General features: G+C 36.9%; 1 protein-coding gene across 3 annotated transcripts in view; it reads right to left on the minus strand.

Annotated features, from left to right (window-relative positions):
* LOC107661001 (myelin basic protein-like) overlaps positions 1 to 6,640 on the minus strand; it is a 33,271-nt gene extending 26,631 nt beyond the window's left edge. For all 3 annotated transcript variants that reach the window (XM_016450440.1, XM_016450439.1, XM_016450438.1), the window contains exons 1-2: positions 6,458 to 6,640; positions 2,225 to 2,273 (exon numbers count right to left, since the gene is read on the minus strand). Coding sequence is in view for 1 of the 3 variants with exons in the window: in XM_016450438.1 (XP_016305924.1) it covers positions 2,225 to 2,269 (45 nt within the window). In the remaining 2 variants the exon portion in view is untranslated. The remainder of the gene's footprint in view (positions 1 to 2,224; positions 2,274 to 6,457) is intronic.
* Between the last annotated feature and the right edge of the window lie 14,238 nt (positions 6,641 to 20,878).

Here is a 20,878-nt window from a genome sequence, read left to right on the forward strand (position 1 = left end):
TTGCCTATTTGTTGAAAATGAATTTAGTCCCAGTGCCTGTGTAAAGCACACTAAAGCATCCCCTCTGGAAAAACTGACATGAAACAAAATGGAAGAAGCAGCAAATGGGGAAACCCCTGTTGCTCTTTAAAAAAAAATGGAAGCAAACAAACAACACAAACTTCTTTTTTGATAGTGATCGGTGACAGATGCCTTATGTCTGTGGGCGATAGCATTCTGAGATGTACTGTAATAGTAGCCAATTATTCTGATGATAGGCTTTGGCTCCAGCATTTCAGAATCACCAGAGCAACAGTTCTTTTCTTCTCTGAGCATATTAATTAGTTACATGACTTCTTGAGGCAAAACAATTTTTTATTCATTTATTTTTACGTGCTTCTCGAGTTTTTTCGCATTTGGCTCCCAAAATCTGGAATAGCCTTCCTGATAACCAATTGAATTCTAGGAATTGGATGTGCTTCCATTGTAGTTTATGCGCGTCTGCTTACCAAATAAAAAATATACACACTTCAAGTGAATGCATACACAAATATGTAAATTTTTTTAATTTCATTTGATTGTTAAAGTTTCCAGATCTATTCGCATCTTGTGGTTTCAATGTAAAAATCTGCATAAAAATATGTGCAAGCCTATGTAAACCTGGCTAGTGAAATCATAAAAATGTAGCTGACAAAATGTATTCTTCTGGGATTTTATTGCAAGACCTCTTATTAATAGTGTGAAATGTTACTTTAAATGGTGCTACTAAATTTTGGTTGAATGAACAGATCAAAAAAAAGTTTCAGATGCCATTTATGCATCATTTGCATATGATCACTTGGGATTGGTCACCCAAGACATGCTAATACCAAGTGCTGCATCATGGTATTGATGGAACAGCCTATGTGATAAACAGATGAGGCAAGCAGCAGTTCTGAAACACAGCAGAGTTTTAGATGTAAATGCAACATTTCTCTAAGCATCATTCTCCATCCTGGCTTATCAGCTGATATACAGGGAGTGATTATCTCACTGTAACATTTACTACCAAGCAGTTGGTAATTTCAAGTAATTTCTGTAATCCATGATTATCAACAAGAGGGCAGCATGTAGCTTCTGTTGCACTGGGATCTAATGTAACACTCCCTGTGGACTGGGACAGTAGCCCACACATACTGTACCACCTTAGAGACTATATAATGAAATGGCTTGGCTTGATTTTAGGGTTTGCAGCTACTAATCTCTTCATATCTGAAGATGCTTATCTCTTGCCTTAATGGATATATTCCCAAACAGTATTAATGATGTACATGGTTGTCCTTTGATTAGCTGCTTCATGCGTTTTTGAAACACTATAGGACATTTATCAGCATGGATATCTGAAACAGCATTTATGATTTCTCACCGAGACACGTGTGAGACCAGTCTTTGCATCCAGGATGGTGAATGCCTTGATTCTGTCAACCTGTCAGAAATGATTGAATCTAACGTGAAGAAGTGACGATCACAAATGGTGTACTTACTTTTCCCCCAGGATGAAGGTTAAATTACTGCAACATAATGCAAGGCACCCGATTTTTTTTTCTTCTCTCATCGCTGTTGTTGTAATATATTGGGAAGCCAGAATGTGTATCCATCCACAGAAACATACATTAGCTGAACCCCGTCTGTTTTACGTGTTATTTGTAACAAACAATATTACAGGTGCCTTGTCAGATTTAAGTTGAACCGCGGTGCAAGTGCATGCCGAGCCGTGGGTGGAGAATGGTATGTTTTTTAAAGAGAACTGTTACACTGCTAGTATATATGCATGAATTTATTTATTTATCAGCTAATATTTAAAAATAGGCCAAATTAGTGTTCTATTTACAGCTATCATTTTTAGTAGTAGTAGTAGTTTTTTTATTATTAAAATCTTTTGAGAGTCATAGGGTTGCTCAGATTAAAATGTGGACAAAACAGTCACTCTTTGTAAACTTTCTTCAATGCGAGTGCTTTATGCTCGAATATGACCAGTCATTTATGCTGTCATCAAAAGCACTGTTTATTTTATTTCTATCTTTGCTATATTGTATTTATTTGTGCTGTTGCTTGTATTATTTGTTCTTATTTTCTTTATTTTTATTTGACAGTATATTCCTTTTTCCCTAAACATAGCATATCCTGAACTGTACCGATGATACAAACTGAACTGTTACACCCCTAATATATACATATAGACAGACAGACAGACAGATATACATACCTTGGGAACAGAAAGTGGCTCATGTTTTCCAAGATGCTGCCCCATGCTCCTGAGACAAAATGGAAAAATCAATGTTTATTAATAATTACAAAGGCAAAAAAAAATTACTTTATATAATCAAACTAGTTTGTGCTACAAAAAACAAACACTAAAAAATTGTGCATATTAATTCAGATTAACTACTTGATTAATCAAATACACTTTGTTAAACAATTTTAATAGCTTGCAATGAGTTTCAGGTCTAGCCAGTTGAGATAAACTAAATATTTGTTCTTGGAATAATGTACTATGGTATAGTCTTATACCATAATACCACCCTCCTATAAAGGCATCCGGTTCACTTTTCTCTGTTCTTAGATAGTCAAGACAGCAGCTCTTTCAAAGTTAACCTGGGTATCTCTGTATTTTGTCACATTATTGTTTGGCAAGAAACGTTGATCCCTCAAAGCTCTCTATACACAGCATTTGTGCACTCAGATATAGCTTCCAATTCAGATATAGCTTCCACTTCATAGTTGAAACAACAGTGCCCTCTTGGAAATCCAAACTCTTGTATCCTTTTGCTGTAAAACATTTGCTTCATATCTTCGGACGGCTCCTTAGCCTTAGAAATTCATCAAAAATAATAATTCAAGAATTATGACATTACATGAATCAAGAGCTCCTAGACAATTTTGAAAGAAAGAAATTCATAATGGTTTGGAATGACATAAGTGTGAGTAAATTTTAAGATAAAAGTTAAATGTTAATAAAAGTTAAAATCTGATTGGCTAAAAGGCCTTACAGGAGTGCTGATATATCACCAGTATCAGAACTGGGACTGTTCACCATTTGTAATGTGTCCACAGACCTATCTGTCTGCCCATGAGAAAGTCTCACCCACTAGAATGACTAGGACCATAGCATAAAAAGAGGAGGAAAAACAGTCTGTGTTTTTTGAATTTCTTTTCTCACTGAATCTAGGCATGGATCTGTACTCCAGAGGAAGTCGTTCTGCCATTTTTAAAAGGTGTGTGTGAAACTGGCCATCCACAGAAAGCAAGAATTCATCAAAAACAGTTGGCAGGTGAGACACTCCCATGAGACACTCCGTTGTTTCAAATGAGCTGGTGGTTACATATCATGGCACAGGATGCAAAGGTATACCACATTTTTTTCCCCTTAATTTTTCTGGAGGCTCTAGTTACAAACTCATCACAGTTGTTGTGGTCTGCAAAGATGATACATTCACACAGAAGACACTGAGGTAAAAATGGATGCTCCATGAAACAAAAACTGATCTCTCTAGTGCACATCACAGAGTACATGTACATAAACATTTTGCACATTCTTGTTCCTTAGACTTAAAGTGTAATGAGCAAGACTGTTTTAAGTTTCACTTTCAGGGTGAACTTATGTTTTAAAGGGGTCATATGATGCGATTTCAATTTTTCCTTTCTCTTTGGAGTGTTACAAGCTCTTGGTGCATAAAGAAGATCTGTAAAGTTGCAAAGACTAAAGTCTCAAATCCAAAGAGATATTCTTAATAAAAGTTAAGACTTGTCCACGCTCTCCTAAAAAGCCTTGTTTAAACACGCCCCCACATGTCTACGTCACTGTGTGGGAAGATTTGCATAACACCGCCCAAATGTTCACGCAAAGAAAGAAGGCGTAACTTTTATTCTGGCAGTAGTATTGTTGCCGCCGACATGTTGTGGAGATGCTGTGTGTTTCGTTGTGAAAGCGAAACTACTTTGTTTGGCCTTCCAACAGAGGACGATATCCGCTTCATCATGCCTGGAGCTAATCCATGCTGGTCGCTGAGGAAATACATCAACTTCGCGCTGTGGATCGCCGGATCGGCTTTCACCGTGGACGAAGCGGAGTCCAGCCCGCGGTCGTTACATGTGGTTGCTGCAGGCATCACAATATGGTAAGGGATGTAACATTTCCGTCACACGCTTGAGGAATTCGGCACGCGGCACGATACGCAACGCGTAAAAACACAGTATAAGTCATTAATCAGTAAATCAGTAATGATGTCCCCACTGGATGCAACAAATGCTTCGTTTGTAATGGGTTTTATTGGTTTTGTGTCGTCGTGCCAGGAGACACAGCATCACAGTATGTTAATGGCCATAACATTTCCGTCACACGCTTGAGGTATTCGGCCAATCACTATGCACTGGATAGCTGGCCAATCACAGCACACCTCGCTTTTCAGACCGATGAGCTTTGTAAAAATCGACGTGTTTCAGAAAGGCAGGGCATAGAGGAGAAACAATAATGTACAGTATGTGGAAAATAATGTGTTTTTTTGAACCTTAAACCGCATAAACACATTGCATTACACCAAATACACAACATAATGTTCTTTTTAGCAACGTCATATGACCCCTTTAAGGGAGTACCAAGTATAGTGAAGACGCAGAACATTTCAGCGTTAATTCATTTTTACTTTTTTATGGGGGCAAGAAAGTGTAAGAGAGCACAAACCTTTTACAGTTTCCCTCATTTTGGTGTTGATTATCGCTGGTGTGTCACCAGAAAGGAACCAATAGTCTAAACAGACATATTGCATGTGAAAATACTGACGTGATCATTCTAACACAGCATACACGTGTCGTAAATTTTAACCGGTTGAATGATAAGAAACTAACAATTTAAACAATTCAGGCGAGTCATATAGAATTACTCACTGTATATCTGCCATTAATGTTCATTAAAAAATGGCATAGGCTAATCAGCAAATTCAAACATTTGAAATTAAGCATAGTTATTAAATAGAGCTAAACTTCTCAATAACAGAGATATGAGATTTAATTTGTTATTTTATTTGCAGCTGGTTTTCAGTTTAACCTGTGTGGCCTCTGCTGAAAAAAAAAAAATAGACACCATCACAAAATTTGTAATGGTTTTGCTGGTTATAATGGGACTTGTATTGGTTTTAATGGAAACTGTAATGGTAATTGGTCACCTTCTATTGTTGGCTTGTTAAAACCAATAAATCCTAATGGAATATGTCTCAAAACACACTACAGAAAACCATTTTTAATGGTTTTAATGGTTAAACGTTGATGGTTTGTAATGGTATTTGTAGTGGAAACTTATTAGAATTTTCTGTGATGGTTCTATTGTTTTTTTTCGTCAGTCATCACACTGAGAGTGTATCTAATTACCGGTGCCTGCAACACTTCTTTAGAGTGACTTTTCCTGTGGGAACCTATAGTTGAATACTGAAGATTGTGTGTGATATTTCGGAGACTTTTCACGTGATGGGGATTCGGAGAAATGCGACTATTTCTGTATTTCATCGGAAGCGTGTGGCGGACCTCCGTCAGAAGAGGGCGAGATTTCACTAAAACAGTCGCCAGGTGAGACACCCTCGACCATAATCGAGTTGTTTTGAATCAGCTATTGAGACGCCGCCTTTGGTTTCCCAACACATTTATTCCTCTCGACGAAAATACGACTGTATGTCGCCCACGTTAGTTTCCATCTGAACAAGAGAAGCAAACGCGGAAATGTATAGTTTACGGTCGTGTTTTCACATGAAAGACTGAAAATCTTCAGCATTATGCGATTATAATAAAGCTTTGAAGCTTGCATAGCTTGAAGCTTTTACATCTTTGAATTGTGCGACTACTGTTAACACTAAACTCTCGATGAAAAAAAATCAAATAGAGTATGTCTTCCTGTCAGTAATCTGTAATGTGTTCTACTGGTAACACAAAATAATTACTAAAAATATTATAATTAAAACGTAACACACTATAGTATTTCAACCGCTGTACGGTTATCTCTTCACATCTGCTCGACACGCGCTTAAGTTTAGTGTAGTAACTTATATGCAAATAAAACTGTGACAACATATTTTTGCTACAAATCGGGGCCTCTGGCTACACGGAAAAACAAATACTCATGTTAACATAAACGTAGTGCTGAACTGTACTGAAAACCTTGCAATCTGTTTTAATGAGTGAGTAACAGTGACAGAAAGAGCAGCGGCTAACATGCGTTGAATGCGTCCATAACATCAGGCACAGAAGTTGAAAAGGTGGCAGCCGAACCGCGACACGTTACATAATAAGTAAGTCCAGTCATGACAGAAACAGAACCACTGACTATAGCATCTGCTCAGCTAGAAAACAAGCTGAGCAGAAATAGAGCATATTTTACGCAAAGGCTACGGCACCGTATAAGATGTCGTGATTTGACGAACAGGCACACAAACACACACACATATAGACGTACTTGTTTGCCCAAACGCGTCCACGCGATATGTAGATTACAAGTTTCGATTGCTGGCCTCAGCAGTACATCAAAAAATCCACATCTGCCCAAAATATAATTTTGTAGGCTTTGTTTTTCTGTTTCAGCTGCTTGTGGTTTGGATGGATGATCCACTAATGTAGCTACTTCCTGCTTTTAGGTAGTGCTGTGTTATTCAGTGGGGTGGGGCTATGAACACGTTTACTAAGGTACGTGTAGCTTTCTAAATTACTTATAGTATTTAATTATAGATGGAATAAACCTATAGATGGAATAAACCTAACAGAAAACCTTTAAGGTATAATTACAGTTGTTGTTGTTATTGCTATTATGGAGTTGTGTTGTTTCTTTTATTGGTGTTTTATACTGTTGTAGCACCTTGTGTAATGCTGCGTTCAAGTCCTCCTGGGACGTTCGTACTTACGAGTTGACAAGTCGTAATTACGACGTCAGGTGCGTTCAAGTCAGTTTAGTCGGCACAAGATGGCGGTGTACCATCTTTTAATAAATTACAAGAAAATACAACAGGGTCTGTTAACGCTGCTTATAGAAAATGAAGAGCAAAGAATTTGCATCAGGTGTGTTTTGTGTTTTTAATATTGTTAAAAAGTAATTTATGAAGCCACTTTAATCTGTATCACATTAAAAACTTGTTATTAATTGTTATACTACAATCCTGCCACATTCAAAAAGCTTATTTTTTGTAAATATAAAGCCTGACAATGTCACTGCTTAATACCTATAAGTAATTTATGTTTTACTTTGGCAATCTTTATAGGACAACTAAACTATCAATTTAAACAAAAATGTACCGCTTATTTTTAAAAAGTAATTTATGAAGCCACTTTAATCTGTATCGCATAAAAACTTCATCACAAAAAGTGAAACTTTCATATATTCTAGATTCATTACATGTATCACTCTGCATCATGTAGAATGCATTACATTAAAATACATTTATGTTAAAAAAACAACAACAAGTGAAGTAACAAACTTTTTCTTAACAGCTCTGAATATAGGGGATTCCTGCTTTAAAGTTAAAAGAGCCAGTTCTGTGTTTGTCTACTGTAGAATGTTCATGTGCATTAGCTCAATCGGCCGGAAAAATGTGTAATTTGATCTAAAGTACATTTGATTCCACCATTGTTGTCAGATTTTATTTCTTGGAATGTAATCTCATCTCTTGATCCCACTAAAGTAGCTAGGAGCTGTACTTGCATGTCTAAAAACAGCTGCCCGTGGGAAGAATTTCTGAGGAAATTCCGTAGGATATTGATAATCATGATGAAACCTCCACCTGATTTGTGAAACAGCAAGCCATTCAGGAAAGTGAGTATAGTTAAGTGTAGGGATGGTAAAGGAGTAAAAGAGTAGCCAAGCATGTTGATCTGTCAGTCGTGAGTGTTTCATGTGGAGAACTCTGGGGTTTTTTTTATTTTTTTTTATTTTGTGTTTTGCATAATGATGCATTTAAAAGTTACTGGTTTAGAAAAGTTCACATTGTTGTTGCAGATAAAATATAACACGGATAACATTAAGTTTTTTTTTTTTTAGCAAGGTTAAATGTTGATTATTAACTCCGACCCCTTTATCTAAACTTGTCTACATAAAGGGACATAACACACAGTTTCACCCAATCTCATGTTAATCCTGAGTACCTATAAAGTAGTATTGCATCCTTCATATCTCCAAAGAGTCTTTAGTTTGATCATATTTATAAAAGAAAGATATAGCATTTACGATTCTCTCCGAAAACAGCCTAGCTCCTGGATGCGCGCCGTGGGCAGATCTAAAGTGTGACAAGCACACTGTAACCGATTTTTGTAATTTGAACAGTATGTTACTGTAATATGTACAGTAAGATACTGTAAAATGTGTATACAGTATTTTACTGTAAACAGCAAAGGATTATGGGAAAATATACGGTCACTACTGTATTTCCTCACTACTGTAAATCAATTTACAGTAGTGAACTTGCCCACAAAAAAACTGACCAATGGCAAGGGAGTTTGGTGGAAGTGGCCGTAAAAGGACAAAAGAGAAATGCACCGTTAACTCGTCAAAAGTTTAGTATATTATTTCTGTTTTATGCAAAACTGCGATATTTTAAGATGTTTTCACTTGTTAACAGCAAACTAACATTATTCATCGTGTCATTTTTCATGTTGGGAGTTGGAGCCATTTTTTCTGACAGACGGCCGGAATGCCACCAAAAGGCTGATAACATCGACTGGTGATTAAGTTAAGGTCACCTATATTAGACGAAATAAACCTTAGTTAAACCGAGAAACGCATTTGTACATTCTGCTGCCCTTTAATGCAAGTTAGCTCCTCTGGCGTTATTTAACCTTAACAGCGAATTAACGTGAAATACTGAGGTAAGGTGCGTTAGGCAAACCACTGTTTCAGTGGAGATTTTAAACAGTATTTTCTAGTACTTCTTTTGTTTGTTATTTTCAGATTTCTAGTCTGGATGTAGTCTGCAACGTCAGAGGTGTATTTTGGATCCTCCTCTTGTGAATGCCATAGTATTGATGATAACATCAACTGGTAAGTTAATAATGTCAGTTAGCCGAAGTTAACTAACTTAGTTGAACAAAGAGAAGCATAGTAAGTTATCTTCTCTACATTTGCTGCTCAGAAAACTATTATTATTATTATTGTTATTATTATTATGTTGAAAACAACTGAGTAGAATTGTTTCAGGTTTCTTTGATAAATAGAAAATTCAGAAGAACAGCATTTATCTGAAATAGAAATCTTTTGTAACATTCTAAATGTCTTTATCATCACTTTTGATCAATTTAAAGCATCCTTGCTAAATAAAAGTAGTAATTTCTATCATTTCTTTCCCAAAGAAAAAAATTATACTGACTCCAAGCTTTTGAATGGTATAGTGTATGTTACAAACGTTTTTTATTTCAGATAAATGCTGATCTTTGGATCTTTCTATTCATCAAAGAATCCTGAAAAATGTACTCAACTGTTTTAAATATTGATAATAATATAACAAAAATGTTTATCAGCATATTAGAATGATTTCTGAAGGATTATGTGACACTGAAGACTGGAGTGATGATCCTGAAAATTTAGCTATGATCACAGGAATAAATTAAATTTTAACATATATTCAACTAGAAAGTAGTTATTTTAAGTAGTAAAATATCACAATATTACTGCTTTTGCTGTATTTCGGATCAAATAAATGCAGGCTTGGTGAGCAGAAGAGACTTTAAAAACATTAAAAATCTTACTGTTCAAAAACTTTTGACTGGTAGTGTTCTTGCCAATTTTTGCTTTTCAGTATGTGTACGTTTTTCCATGATACAAAGTCCCCAGGGGACTGTGGTGATGCCCTTTTTTAAGCTAGTGCATCTGAGAGGTCAAGATTTGTAATTTGTACTTTTAAAAAGAAAATGTTCAACAATTAAAAATAATATTATCAGAACTAAAGCTCATGAGTTATTGTGATTTTTTTTTAGGGGGGGGGGCGCTGGGATGGTAAAAATCATGGTTTACAGTGCAGTACCACAATTGGATTGTTTTTTACAATTTACAGCAACCTATTTACAGTGCACTTGAGCACCGATTAAAAACAAAACACAGACATTTGATACTGTTTCACTTACCGTCTACAGTTCCGAATCATGATCTTTTATTGCTGCGACCGCTCCATCTTTCAGTATCAAACGATGTGCAAATCCAGTGTCGAACTGGGCCTTGTTTATAAAACGTTCGTCAACAAGCACACTTGCAAAACTCCGTTGCTGCCCCGGAAAAACAAACTGCATCCACTGTTTACGTAACGCTGGGTTCTTTTGGGAAGCTGAACAAGGTTATCTTTCCCTTACAGCCAAAAATACACTTCTTTGGAGACATTCTTCTTGAGAAAGTCCCGTGCAGTGCTGCTGAATGAAGCGTGTTGATGGGTGCACTCTTGCTCACACTCTGGAGTGCGTTTCCCAAAAACAACTATGGTTGCAAGTTCCGCCGTTACCAATAGAGTTCAATGGAACTAACAATCATAGTTAGCTAACGATGCTTTTGGGAAACACACCCCTGGTTGATGTATGCACGCGTGCGCTCTTCCGGGAGAAATACCCATAAAAGGAGTTCCTCCCTTCATTACGTCATGAAGATCAATGCTCAAAAAAAAACTTTCCGAAACTTGTACGAAACCGGAAGGAGTGTATTTGGCACAAAACTACTCCGTTCTACATCCAGATCGTTTTTTGAAACTTTGGCCATATTTAGCATGAGAATCCAACTCTTTAACATTATAAATAACTCAACATGCATGAAATAGCATTAGACACTCCTTTAACCAAGTCGTCATGTTTGTAGTTTTTTAACACATCTAGTTTGTAGTTCTGAACTAGATCCTTCTACAAAGCGCAATAGGTTGTGGGCAGTATTATCCTTTAAAGTGTACACGGATCCACACTTCGAAAATCTACCGGAGTTAGTAGACTATCCAGGAAACTTTTGACATACTCTTTTCAGCATACTATGCTTTGGGACACTTATTCAAATCTTGCATACTATTTAGGATGGATAGTATGCACATTGGGACACAGGGTTGTTGTTCTGCTGGGTCCTAATTTGTGGATGATTGTGATGTCAGGTTCTGTTTATGGAGAATTCAAAAGCAGAGCTAGTAACAAACAATACCTTTGCTGAAAAGACGGCAAACAGAAAAAACACAGGCCACCAACCAATCAAAGGGGAAGATCAGGACCAAGGTCAGCAACAGGCAGGGGAGCAGAAAATCCACTAAGTCTGATGGCTGGAGCAGAATCAAAGCAAGGAAGTACCGCCAAAGCAAGACCTAAAGTACAGGATAAACTCTAGTACAGTTGGAAACACAGAACACTCTGGAACAACAAAATTTGGCACAAAATCTGTCAAGAACAGGATGAAAGAGTGCAAAATAAATAGGAAAGAAAGCACACAAGGAGCAGGTAAAAACAATTAACAGAATGAGAACTAGACACAATGTTAAACAAAGGGGCGTGGTAAGGGGGAAAAGAAGGTGGAAAAAGATGAGCACATGGCCAACACAAATAAAGACAAAGCCATGTGCTCAAGTAAAGACAAAAATAGAGACATGAAACAAAGGCTGCTAGAGCAGGATACTGACGCAAAGACTGCTGCCTGGATCTGCTGTGATGTAAAGCTTGTGCATGTAAACCTATGAAAGCATATCCTTGAGCTCGGTATCCACAGTTATGGAGTCAGAATAGTCTCAATGTAAATATATATTTAAAAAATATGAATCACAAATTAATGTACATTGACAACAAATATTTCCACAAAATACAACTTTCAAATGTGTAACCAAATCCAAATTCAGAAAATGTGATAACTCAAAAATTAGTATTCACTGATTTTTCCTTTTTTCCTTTTTCGTTTTCATTAATCTGCATTTGCACATTGTCAGATATTTGTGGACTTCCTTTCTTGTTACGTTTCCATTTACAGATTCATTTTTTAAGGGCATTCTCTTTAGCCAGTCAGATGTGAGTTTATTAATCTGCCAATCATAACAAGCCTAATTGAACTCTATGACTTCGGGACTTTGCTTTGCCTCTCTTCTGTGCAACCAGAATCAGAAAAAGCATTGATTGCCAAGTATGCTTTAACATACATGGAATTATTTTTGGTAATGAAGCTGGTAATGAAGGTAATGTGCTTTTAGTATAGAGCAGAGGAAGCTGTTGCATCATTTGACTATGGCATTTAAAGGGATACTCCACCCCAAAATGAAAATGTTGTCATTAAGCACTTACCCCCATGTCGTTCCAAAAAGCTTTGTTCGTCTTCGGAACACAATTTAAGATATTTTGGATGAAAACCGGGAGGCTTGTGACTGTCCCATAGACTGCCAAGTAAATTACACTTTTACCACACGGATGCGCTGTTTTCTTTCAAATCAAAGCGTAAATACACGTAGAAAACGTATCCTTGTGGCGTGGCTGACACAGAAGAGCGTACGCTGCCTGTGTTCAGCTCATATTCTCCAAAATGGCGCTACGGTGATGCGGAGAGACACAGGGGAGACGAATTGTTGAATAAAGTTATTTTTGTTTTCTTCGCGTACAAAAAGTATTCTCGTCGCTTCATAACGTTACGGTTGAACCACTGATGGCAGATGGACTATTCTGACGATGTCTTTCATACTTTTCTGGACCTTGACAGTGTCATTTACTTGGCAGTCTGTGGGACAGTCACAAGCCTCCCGGTTTACTGATATAAAGTTGGTTCGACGTTTGGCATTTGTCAGAGATTCAGCCTCGGAAATCTTCAATAGTTCTTTAACGATTTAGCACAAGGACAAGAAACATAATGTGTTATAATTGTTTTCAAATGTAGAAGAGAACACACAATGTGTTTTATTTGTTTTAATCTGCCTTAAAGGCACAATATGTAATTTTCGCCACTAGAGGGCGCATATTCAAAATAAACAAATAGACAAAGGCGTAGTTTGATGACGGCGTGAACAAAACAAAACCGGAAATCGAGGGGTTATGACGTAATTTGGCAGGCGACACAATGACACTATGGACACGGTACGTGTCACTAGTTAAAATTGCTTATTTCTCTGGATTTAAACATTCTTCGAAACATTTGATAATGTAAGTACACAAGTCAGCAAAATATTTAACACTGTTCTAGTGGTTTTTGGATATTTTAATTTAAAAAATCTTACATATTGTGCCTTTAACGTATTGTAACTGATAGACCTTATAATGTAGAAGTGCAGGATAGGGCCGTCTGCAAAGTGCAAAACCAAAAGCAAAAAGCACAATTATTCCATCTAAATGCTTCACTTGTGAAATGTATTAAAAATACATCTCAGATCTAAGGGGTGTGTCTTATTACTGGTTCATAAAATAACATTTAGATGTTGGTTTTATTCACAGAACTATAGCACAACAACAGCTATTGAAATGGAACAACTGAGGAAAAGCTTGCAAAGCATTACAAAGATTGTGCAGTTTACCGCCCCCTAGAGGAAGATATTGCACTTGTTTTGACCAAGTTTGACATTCAGAAGTTTAAATAAATTAATTCAGAATGCACACAGTTTGATATCAAAACTTAAATGGGTGTGTCTTTTCACTTGTTCAAAGAACAATATTTACAGCCATCTTTTACTATCATATGTAAATCAGGATGCACCCTATTGAATTAAAGTTGAATCTGTTAACATATTCATTTTTAAAACATACAGTATTCCATCTCAACTTCAAAGGGTGTGTCTTGTTACTGGTTCATAGACGAACATTTAAATGTTGGTTTTATTCACAAAACTATAACACAGCACATGATATTGAAATGTCAACGAATACATTAATCAATGTAAAGTAATATGCTCTTCTATCTTAACTTGAAAGGGTGTGTCTTGTTAGTGGTTCCTAAACAAACATGTAGATGTTGGTTTTATTCACAGAACTATAAGACAACACATGATATTAAAATGTAAACAAATACATCAATTAATTTCCTATAAATGTACTCTTCTATCTCGATTTCTAAAGGTGTACCTTGATATTTGTTCCTAAAAGAACATTTCAATGTTGATATCATTCACATAACTATAAGACAAAAAAAATGATTGAAATGTAAAAATTGAGAACAAGCTTATTAAGATGTGCAGTACACCGCCCCCTAGAGGAACACATTGCAGTTGTTTTGACTGAGTTTGATATTCAGAAATGTGAATAAATACATTTAAAATACACAGAGTCTGACATTTAAACCTCAAAGGGTGTGTCTTGTTGCCGGTTCATAGAACCACATTTCTATGTATTTTTTACTTTCATAAGAAAATTTGGATACAGAACTCAAATCAAATTCAAAATCAAATTCAAACCTATTAAAATATAATTTTTTGTAAACATACAGCATTTTATCTCATCTTCAAAGGCTGTGTCTTGTTACTGGTTCATAGAATAACAGTTAGATATCTGATGAATTTGCAGAACTATAGCACACCACGTGCTATTGAAATGTAAGCACATGCATCAATTAATAAAAAAATACAAATACTCTTTTATTTCAGCTTTATGGGGTGTGTCTTGTAATTGTTTCCTATAATGACATTTAGATGTTGGTTTTATTCACAGAACTATAGCACAACAAAAGCTATTGAAATGGAACAATTGAGAAAAAGCTGGCAAAGCATTACAAAGATTGTGCAGTTTACCGCCCCCTAGAGGAAGATATTGCACTTGTTTTGACCAAGTTTGACATTCAGAAGTTTAAATAACCTATAATGACATTTAGATGTTGGTTTTATTCACAAAAGTGTAACACAACAAAAGCTATTGAATTGTAGAAACTGAGAAAGAGCTCTGGAAGCTTCCCAAAGAGTGTGCAGTACACCGCCCCCTAGAGGAATACACTGCAGTTGCTTCGACTGAGTTTGATATTCAGAAATGTGAGTAAATAAATTAAAAATACACAAAGTCTGACGTGTCAACTTTAAAGGGTGTGTCTTGTTACTGGTTGATAGAACAACATTTACATACTGATCTCATGCACAGAACTATAACACGACGCACGATATTGAAATGGCAACAAATACATCTATTCATTTCTAATAAATAAGCTCTTCTGTCCCAATTCTAAGGGGTGTGTCGTGTTACTGGTTCATGGAACAACGTTTACATGGTGGTTTTATTTGTGAAACTGCAACACAGCAAACGCTATTGAAATGTAAGGATTGAGCAAAAAAGCCTTTCACAGATTGTGCAGTACACTGCCCCCTAGAGGAACATGTTGCATTTGTTAAGACTGAGTTTGACATTCAAACTTTGAATAAATTAATTTAAAATGCATAGTTTTCCATCTCAACTTCAAAAGGTGTGTCTTGTTACTTGGGCCTAAAAGAGCATTTCCATGCAGGTTTTACTCTCATTAGTAATTCAGGATACATGCTATTGAATTAAATTCAAATCTGCTAATAAATTCATTTAAAATGCATGCAGTTTTCTTTCTCAAATCCAAAGGGTGTGTCTTGTTACTGATTCCTAGAAGAACATTTTGATGGTGGTTTTAGCCACAGAACTATAATAGAACACACATTATAGACATTTAAATATAATTGAACACACACTACAGAAAATGAAACCAATACATAATTTAGTTTAAAGTCACCATGAAATCAAAATGGAAAATTCTTATTTTTGAATGGAATACTGTAGTGTTTATTATAAATAATGTATCCGTGCACTTCATTATTTTTTTTTTAATTCATGTGCCCTCGTAATCTTTAAATCAAAAACGTTAACCTCCCCTCCCCCTCAGAACGACTGATCTTCTCTTCCGGTCACGAGCTATGGCGCAAGGGCGGAGCTATCTGGAACATCAGTGACATCAGTGACGTTTGGAATAATAAACGACAGGGGGGAGAGCTGAAGCTGATGCTTCAATTTATATCACTGACACCAGTCATGAGGGAGTACGTTATGCCTAAACATTGAAAAGATATTAGGATATTACGACAACATTTCACTTAGGACATTTCAAAATAATTTTTTTTCATGAATATGACTTAACCTGATGGAGGACGCGCTCAGTCATTCAGGCAGTCTCTCTCTCTCTCTCTCACTCTCTCTCTCGCTCGCGCGCGCTGTTTAGGCATGTTTTGTGCTGTTGATCGTCGTCGTCATCCTTAATAAATAAAACATTTATTCATGCTTGGGTGTCGGCTGTGAATCCAGTGGAGAGAAATCCCCCACCACTAACTGCAAACTGCCATTCAGATCTGCCTCCATTTTGTTAGCAACGCCCCAACTTCCAACGATCCAATCAATTCCCGAAAGACGAAATCAAGTCCCGCCCTCTCATTTCTAGGGCTGGTCAAAAAATCAAATGCGATTTTCATGCGAATCTCGTCAGTAAAGCCGCTTCTGGTGATTAGTAGTAAATCTCCAGCACGTGCTTTCAGATGGAGCAGCATTTACTACACAGAGCCGTAGTTCACTCGGCAATGAATCGCCTGAGATTTTGAGTGTGATTTTGTGTAGCTTGTGACCCGGCTTTACTGTTTAGTACTCTTTTGACAATGAAAACTACTGCAAAATGTTCTTTAAGAAATCTGTAACAAGACATAGCCTATAAAGCTAAGGTAGAAGATTGTATTTATTTTAAACTAAATTATGTATTGGTTTAATTTTCTATAGTATGTGGTCAATTATAGTTCTGTTTCTAAAACCATCAAAATGTTTGTCTAATCTGAAACAAGACACACCCTTTGAAGTTGTGTAATAAAACTGAAATTAAAATTCATTTATTAAAAATTTGATTTTCAAACTCGTCAAAACAACTGCAAAACAACACTCTTTTGCCAGCTTTGTCTTAAAGGGGTCCTATTATGCTTTTTCACTTTTTTAATTTTAGTCAGTGTTTAGTGTGTATGTTTGGGCATAAAAAAGATCTAGAAAGTTACAAATCTCAAAGTCCACTCCAAAGGGAGATATTTAGTTTTTTAAAAATCCCTTTTCAAGAACTACAACGAACGGCTCGTTTGGACTACAGCGTTTGGTTTCCGGGCTTTGTGATATCACAAAGCGGCTCATTAGAATTTCATTACAAATAATTCCCGCCTACAGAAATTCGAATGGTTGGGGGGTGGGGAGGGGCGAGGTTGTGGTTAGAACGCTTGACACACCATGAGGTTGATACAGAAGAGTGTATTTATTTTAAATTTTTTTTTTTTTATTTGTTTGTTTATATTTCAATAGCGTGTACTTTTTTTGTGTCATACTTCTGTGAAAACAACGGACATTAAAATGTTCTCACAAGGACCTGGAATCAGCCTACTGCATAACCACTGGATTATGGAATGATAATGATTTGTAATATTGTTTTTATTATATTAATATATTAATATATTTGTTAATAGTAATAATATAATAATCACTATCACATATCTTGTTTACAATATTCCTTATTTAAATTCAAGTGAGCGTTATAAGTGTTTGTCTTTATATCCTTAAAAGACCTTGGTGCACAAATTGCTCGTGTTTTGTTAATTGTAAAAAAACATTTTGGTGGGAAAACATTAATGGTTTTATCCCTTCACATGTACTTTGTAGACGGTCCCTAGCTGGCCTAAGCGCTAGCTCGCTGCTGGAGTCTTTGTGTTTCAACATATAGAGGACTATTAAAACTGCGATGTGTGTTCAGTTCTATGTTCTAATATTTTTCAGATAAGCCATTTTTTTATACAATTATACTCATCCTCTAAGAATTTATTGAAGTTTTTCGCGGCGGAATATCTGTCTAATATCCAACGTCAAACGTTAACCAACTTTATATCGGTTCCCGGTTTTCATCTTATTAGGGTGCTTTCAGACCTGTAGATTGATTGCTTTGTTCCGAAACAGGGATTAAAATTATTACAATGTTGCTTTTTATTCTTGGTGCGGTTCGCTTTCACATGGCAACGTTTCTAAAGGGACCAAATTTGTTAATAAAAGTCACGCGCGAGTAAACTGTTCTCTCATTGGTCAAAGTTCCACGGTTTATTTTCCGGGATTCCACTAAAGGCGGGCGTAAACGCTGCGATTCTGAAGGTCAGAACGTCGTGAGCTCTGGCACGTCACGATTGAGTTTATCCGAAAATCGTACGGAGGCAGTCACACACGACACGAATTTACTACGATTTTACCAACTCTGACGTAAGCATTACGTTTCGCGCCATTCATAAAAATATGGATTCTGAGGACGAAATAGTTTTCTTTGTGGCAGGCGGCTTGTGACGTCCACAAAAAAAACAAAACTAAGACAAAGGACATGGCAAAGAGAATGGCTGAAAAGCAGAGAAAAGCATGGACTTTCTTCTCCTTGTAGCTGGAAATCTGCTCAGATAGTTTGCGGCTATATATATATTTTATAATTCCAGTCTTGCTCGAGAACTCTGGTCTGACGCACGCGGGTTCTCGAATTATTTCCTTATCACTTCTCGCGTGTGTTTTGTTGTGAAACGTAGTTTGCGGACCAGACAGAGTTGTAAAGGTATTATGTGGGTTTGTACAGGTCATCTAATAGAAGTCCAGGTCAAAACTGAACAGTTATGATGGTGATCCGGGCCTGACTTTTTACTTTCCCATTTGCTCAAATAGCAAAAGAAAAACTCCACGATAGTGTTTTCGTGACTTTCAATAAAAGGAAAAAAAATTGAGAGAGACTGATAACGGCAGTCTGAAGAGAGAACGATATCAAATTTACCGTCCCTCCCATAGATGCTGCATTAGAAACACCCTCGCATTAGCGTTAACTGTTTGATGTAATTTGATGCAAAGGTGATATAATACAAAGAATAGTGTTATAAATGTACATAAATTAAAAAAAAATAATACAAATATGAAAAACTTTCGAGGATTTACGATGTTGATGACCGTAATGCCGAGTTCACACTGCACGATTTTCAAACTCGTCGGATCGCCATTGTTTTCACACTGCGTGACTATCTGGGGTAGCATTCAGTTGCTGCTGTGTTCACATTGCACGATGAATCGGCGACAGGGGGTTTCACACTGCATGACTTCACAAGTTAACACGTTCTCCGACAAGCAGAAGCGATTAGACCTGTTTTCCGGGTTTGGTCAGGTGACGTTCGACACATACTCAATAGGAAGAATCGCCGACAGCTCTGTCTGGTCCGCAAACTACGTTTCACAACAAAACACACGCGAGAAGTGATAAGGAAATAACGCGAGAACCCGCATGCGTCAGACCGGAGTTCTCCAGCAAGACTGTAAATTAAAAAATATATATGTATAGCCCACAAATTGTCTGTGAGCTGATTTCCAGCTACAAGGAGAAAAAGAAAAACAGATCATGCAGGAGGGAGATGCAGGGAACGGGGATTTGGTGTTCTGCAAAGAGAGTTGGAGGTAAATAATTTTGCAGTAACTTATATCTGATGTTGTGGCTGGGCAAGCAAATGTTTGTGCTTGTTTCTGTATGATATAATTGTTCATATATCTATTAAAATACTGATATTCTGGTCTATAACTCCTCCCCGAACTTCCCTCTGCCCTGTATCTTGGTATCTCATTGGCTGTAGGTCATCGCCGATGTAATTTTCAGTCAGAAATCATTGCACACAGCGTGATTGTGAATCAATCACGTGATTGTGATTGGCGATTCCCTCAGATCGCGTCTTTGATAATTCACACTGCGTGATTGTCACTCGCGTGAACGAGCACCGCGTCATCACAGTCTTGTGAAAAGGGTCCATAAGACCGCATTATAAAATGAAAAAGTGCCCTTAACTTTTTTTTTTTACTTTTCCTCTCCATCGGCAAATGATGATTCTGAAAGAAAACGTGCTTGATGTCTGTTTGCTGCATCGGATTATCAGATAAACCTCGCGCTCCTATTTCAAGGTTGTTTTTAATGCTGTGGTTATTTTAACAGTTTCCTTCGTACATTCGGTTCAACGACATTGTTAAAACACATTTATCATTCAATGGAACTGTGCGTATGCTTTAGCCACTTACATTTTTGCTTCCGTCCATGCAATAAATGCTCAGCCTTCGACTGCTCAGGTAATGACGTCGGTATGACCGAGAGCCATTGAAAAAGTACAGAGAAGCAAAACTACTTCACTTTAGCATTACTGTCCACGAGTACTAAGGAGAGATCACACATCAGCTGCTCAAAAAATGTTTCAGTGAGACGAACTGAGCGGGAGCGCAATCCTGTGACAGTCACAGGCAGTAAATAGTGCAGCGCGAACACTGTTCAAGGTCTCCATTAATTCGTGCTTGTAGTAATTTAATTCAGGGTTTATAATCGATGCATCGAGAAAACGAGTGAATCGTTACACCCCTACTTCTCAGTAATCAGCCACTGTTAAGATTGGCTAACGTCATTGCATAGAAAACAGTATCAACGGCCCCTCATGTGTGTTTTGACAACATAATCAAAATAAAATGGTAATTTCCAGACAAAGCATTATGAAATCATTTACTTACGGATTGTGATGCAGCTGCAGTTGGATATAGTACCGCTTCATCTTTCAACAAATGTTTCTTTGTGAACTGTCCATGACACTGAGCCCCGTTTACAAAACAAAATGCTCCGATCAGTTCTCTGCCACAATCTGGGATGCCATTAAAAATAAACTATCCACTTGTTCCTTACGCTGGGATCCTTCTGATATCTGTACAAAAATGCGAACAAGCTGTTTAAAGTGGTCATATGATGCAATTTCAAGTTTTCCTTTCTCTTTGGAGTGTTACAAGCTCTTGGTGCATAAAGAAGATCTGTAAAGTTGCAAAGACTAAAGTCTCAAATCCAAAGAGATATTCGTTATAAAAGTTAAGAGTCAACCACGCCTACCTAAAACGGCTCGTTCTAACACGCCCCCACATATCTACCTCA

This window comes from Sinocyclocheilus anshuiensis, unplaced genomic scaffold (genome assembly GCF_001515605.1).
Source record: "Sinocyclocheilus anshuiensis isolate Anshui unplaced genomic scaffold, SAMN03320099.WGS_v1.1 scaffold1036, whole genome shotgun sequence".
Lineage (NCBI taxonomy): Eukaryota > Metazoa > Chordata > Actinopteri > Cypriniformes > Cyprinidae > Sinocyclocheilus > Sinocyclocheilus anshuiensis.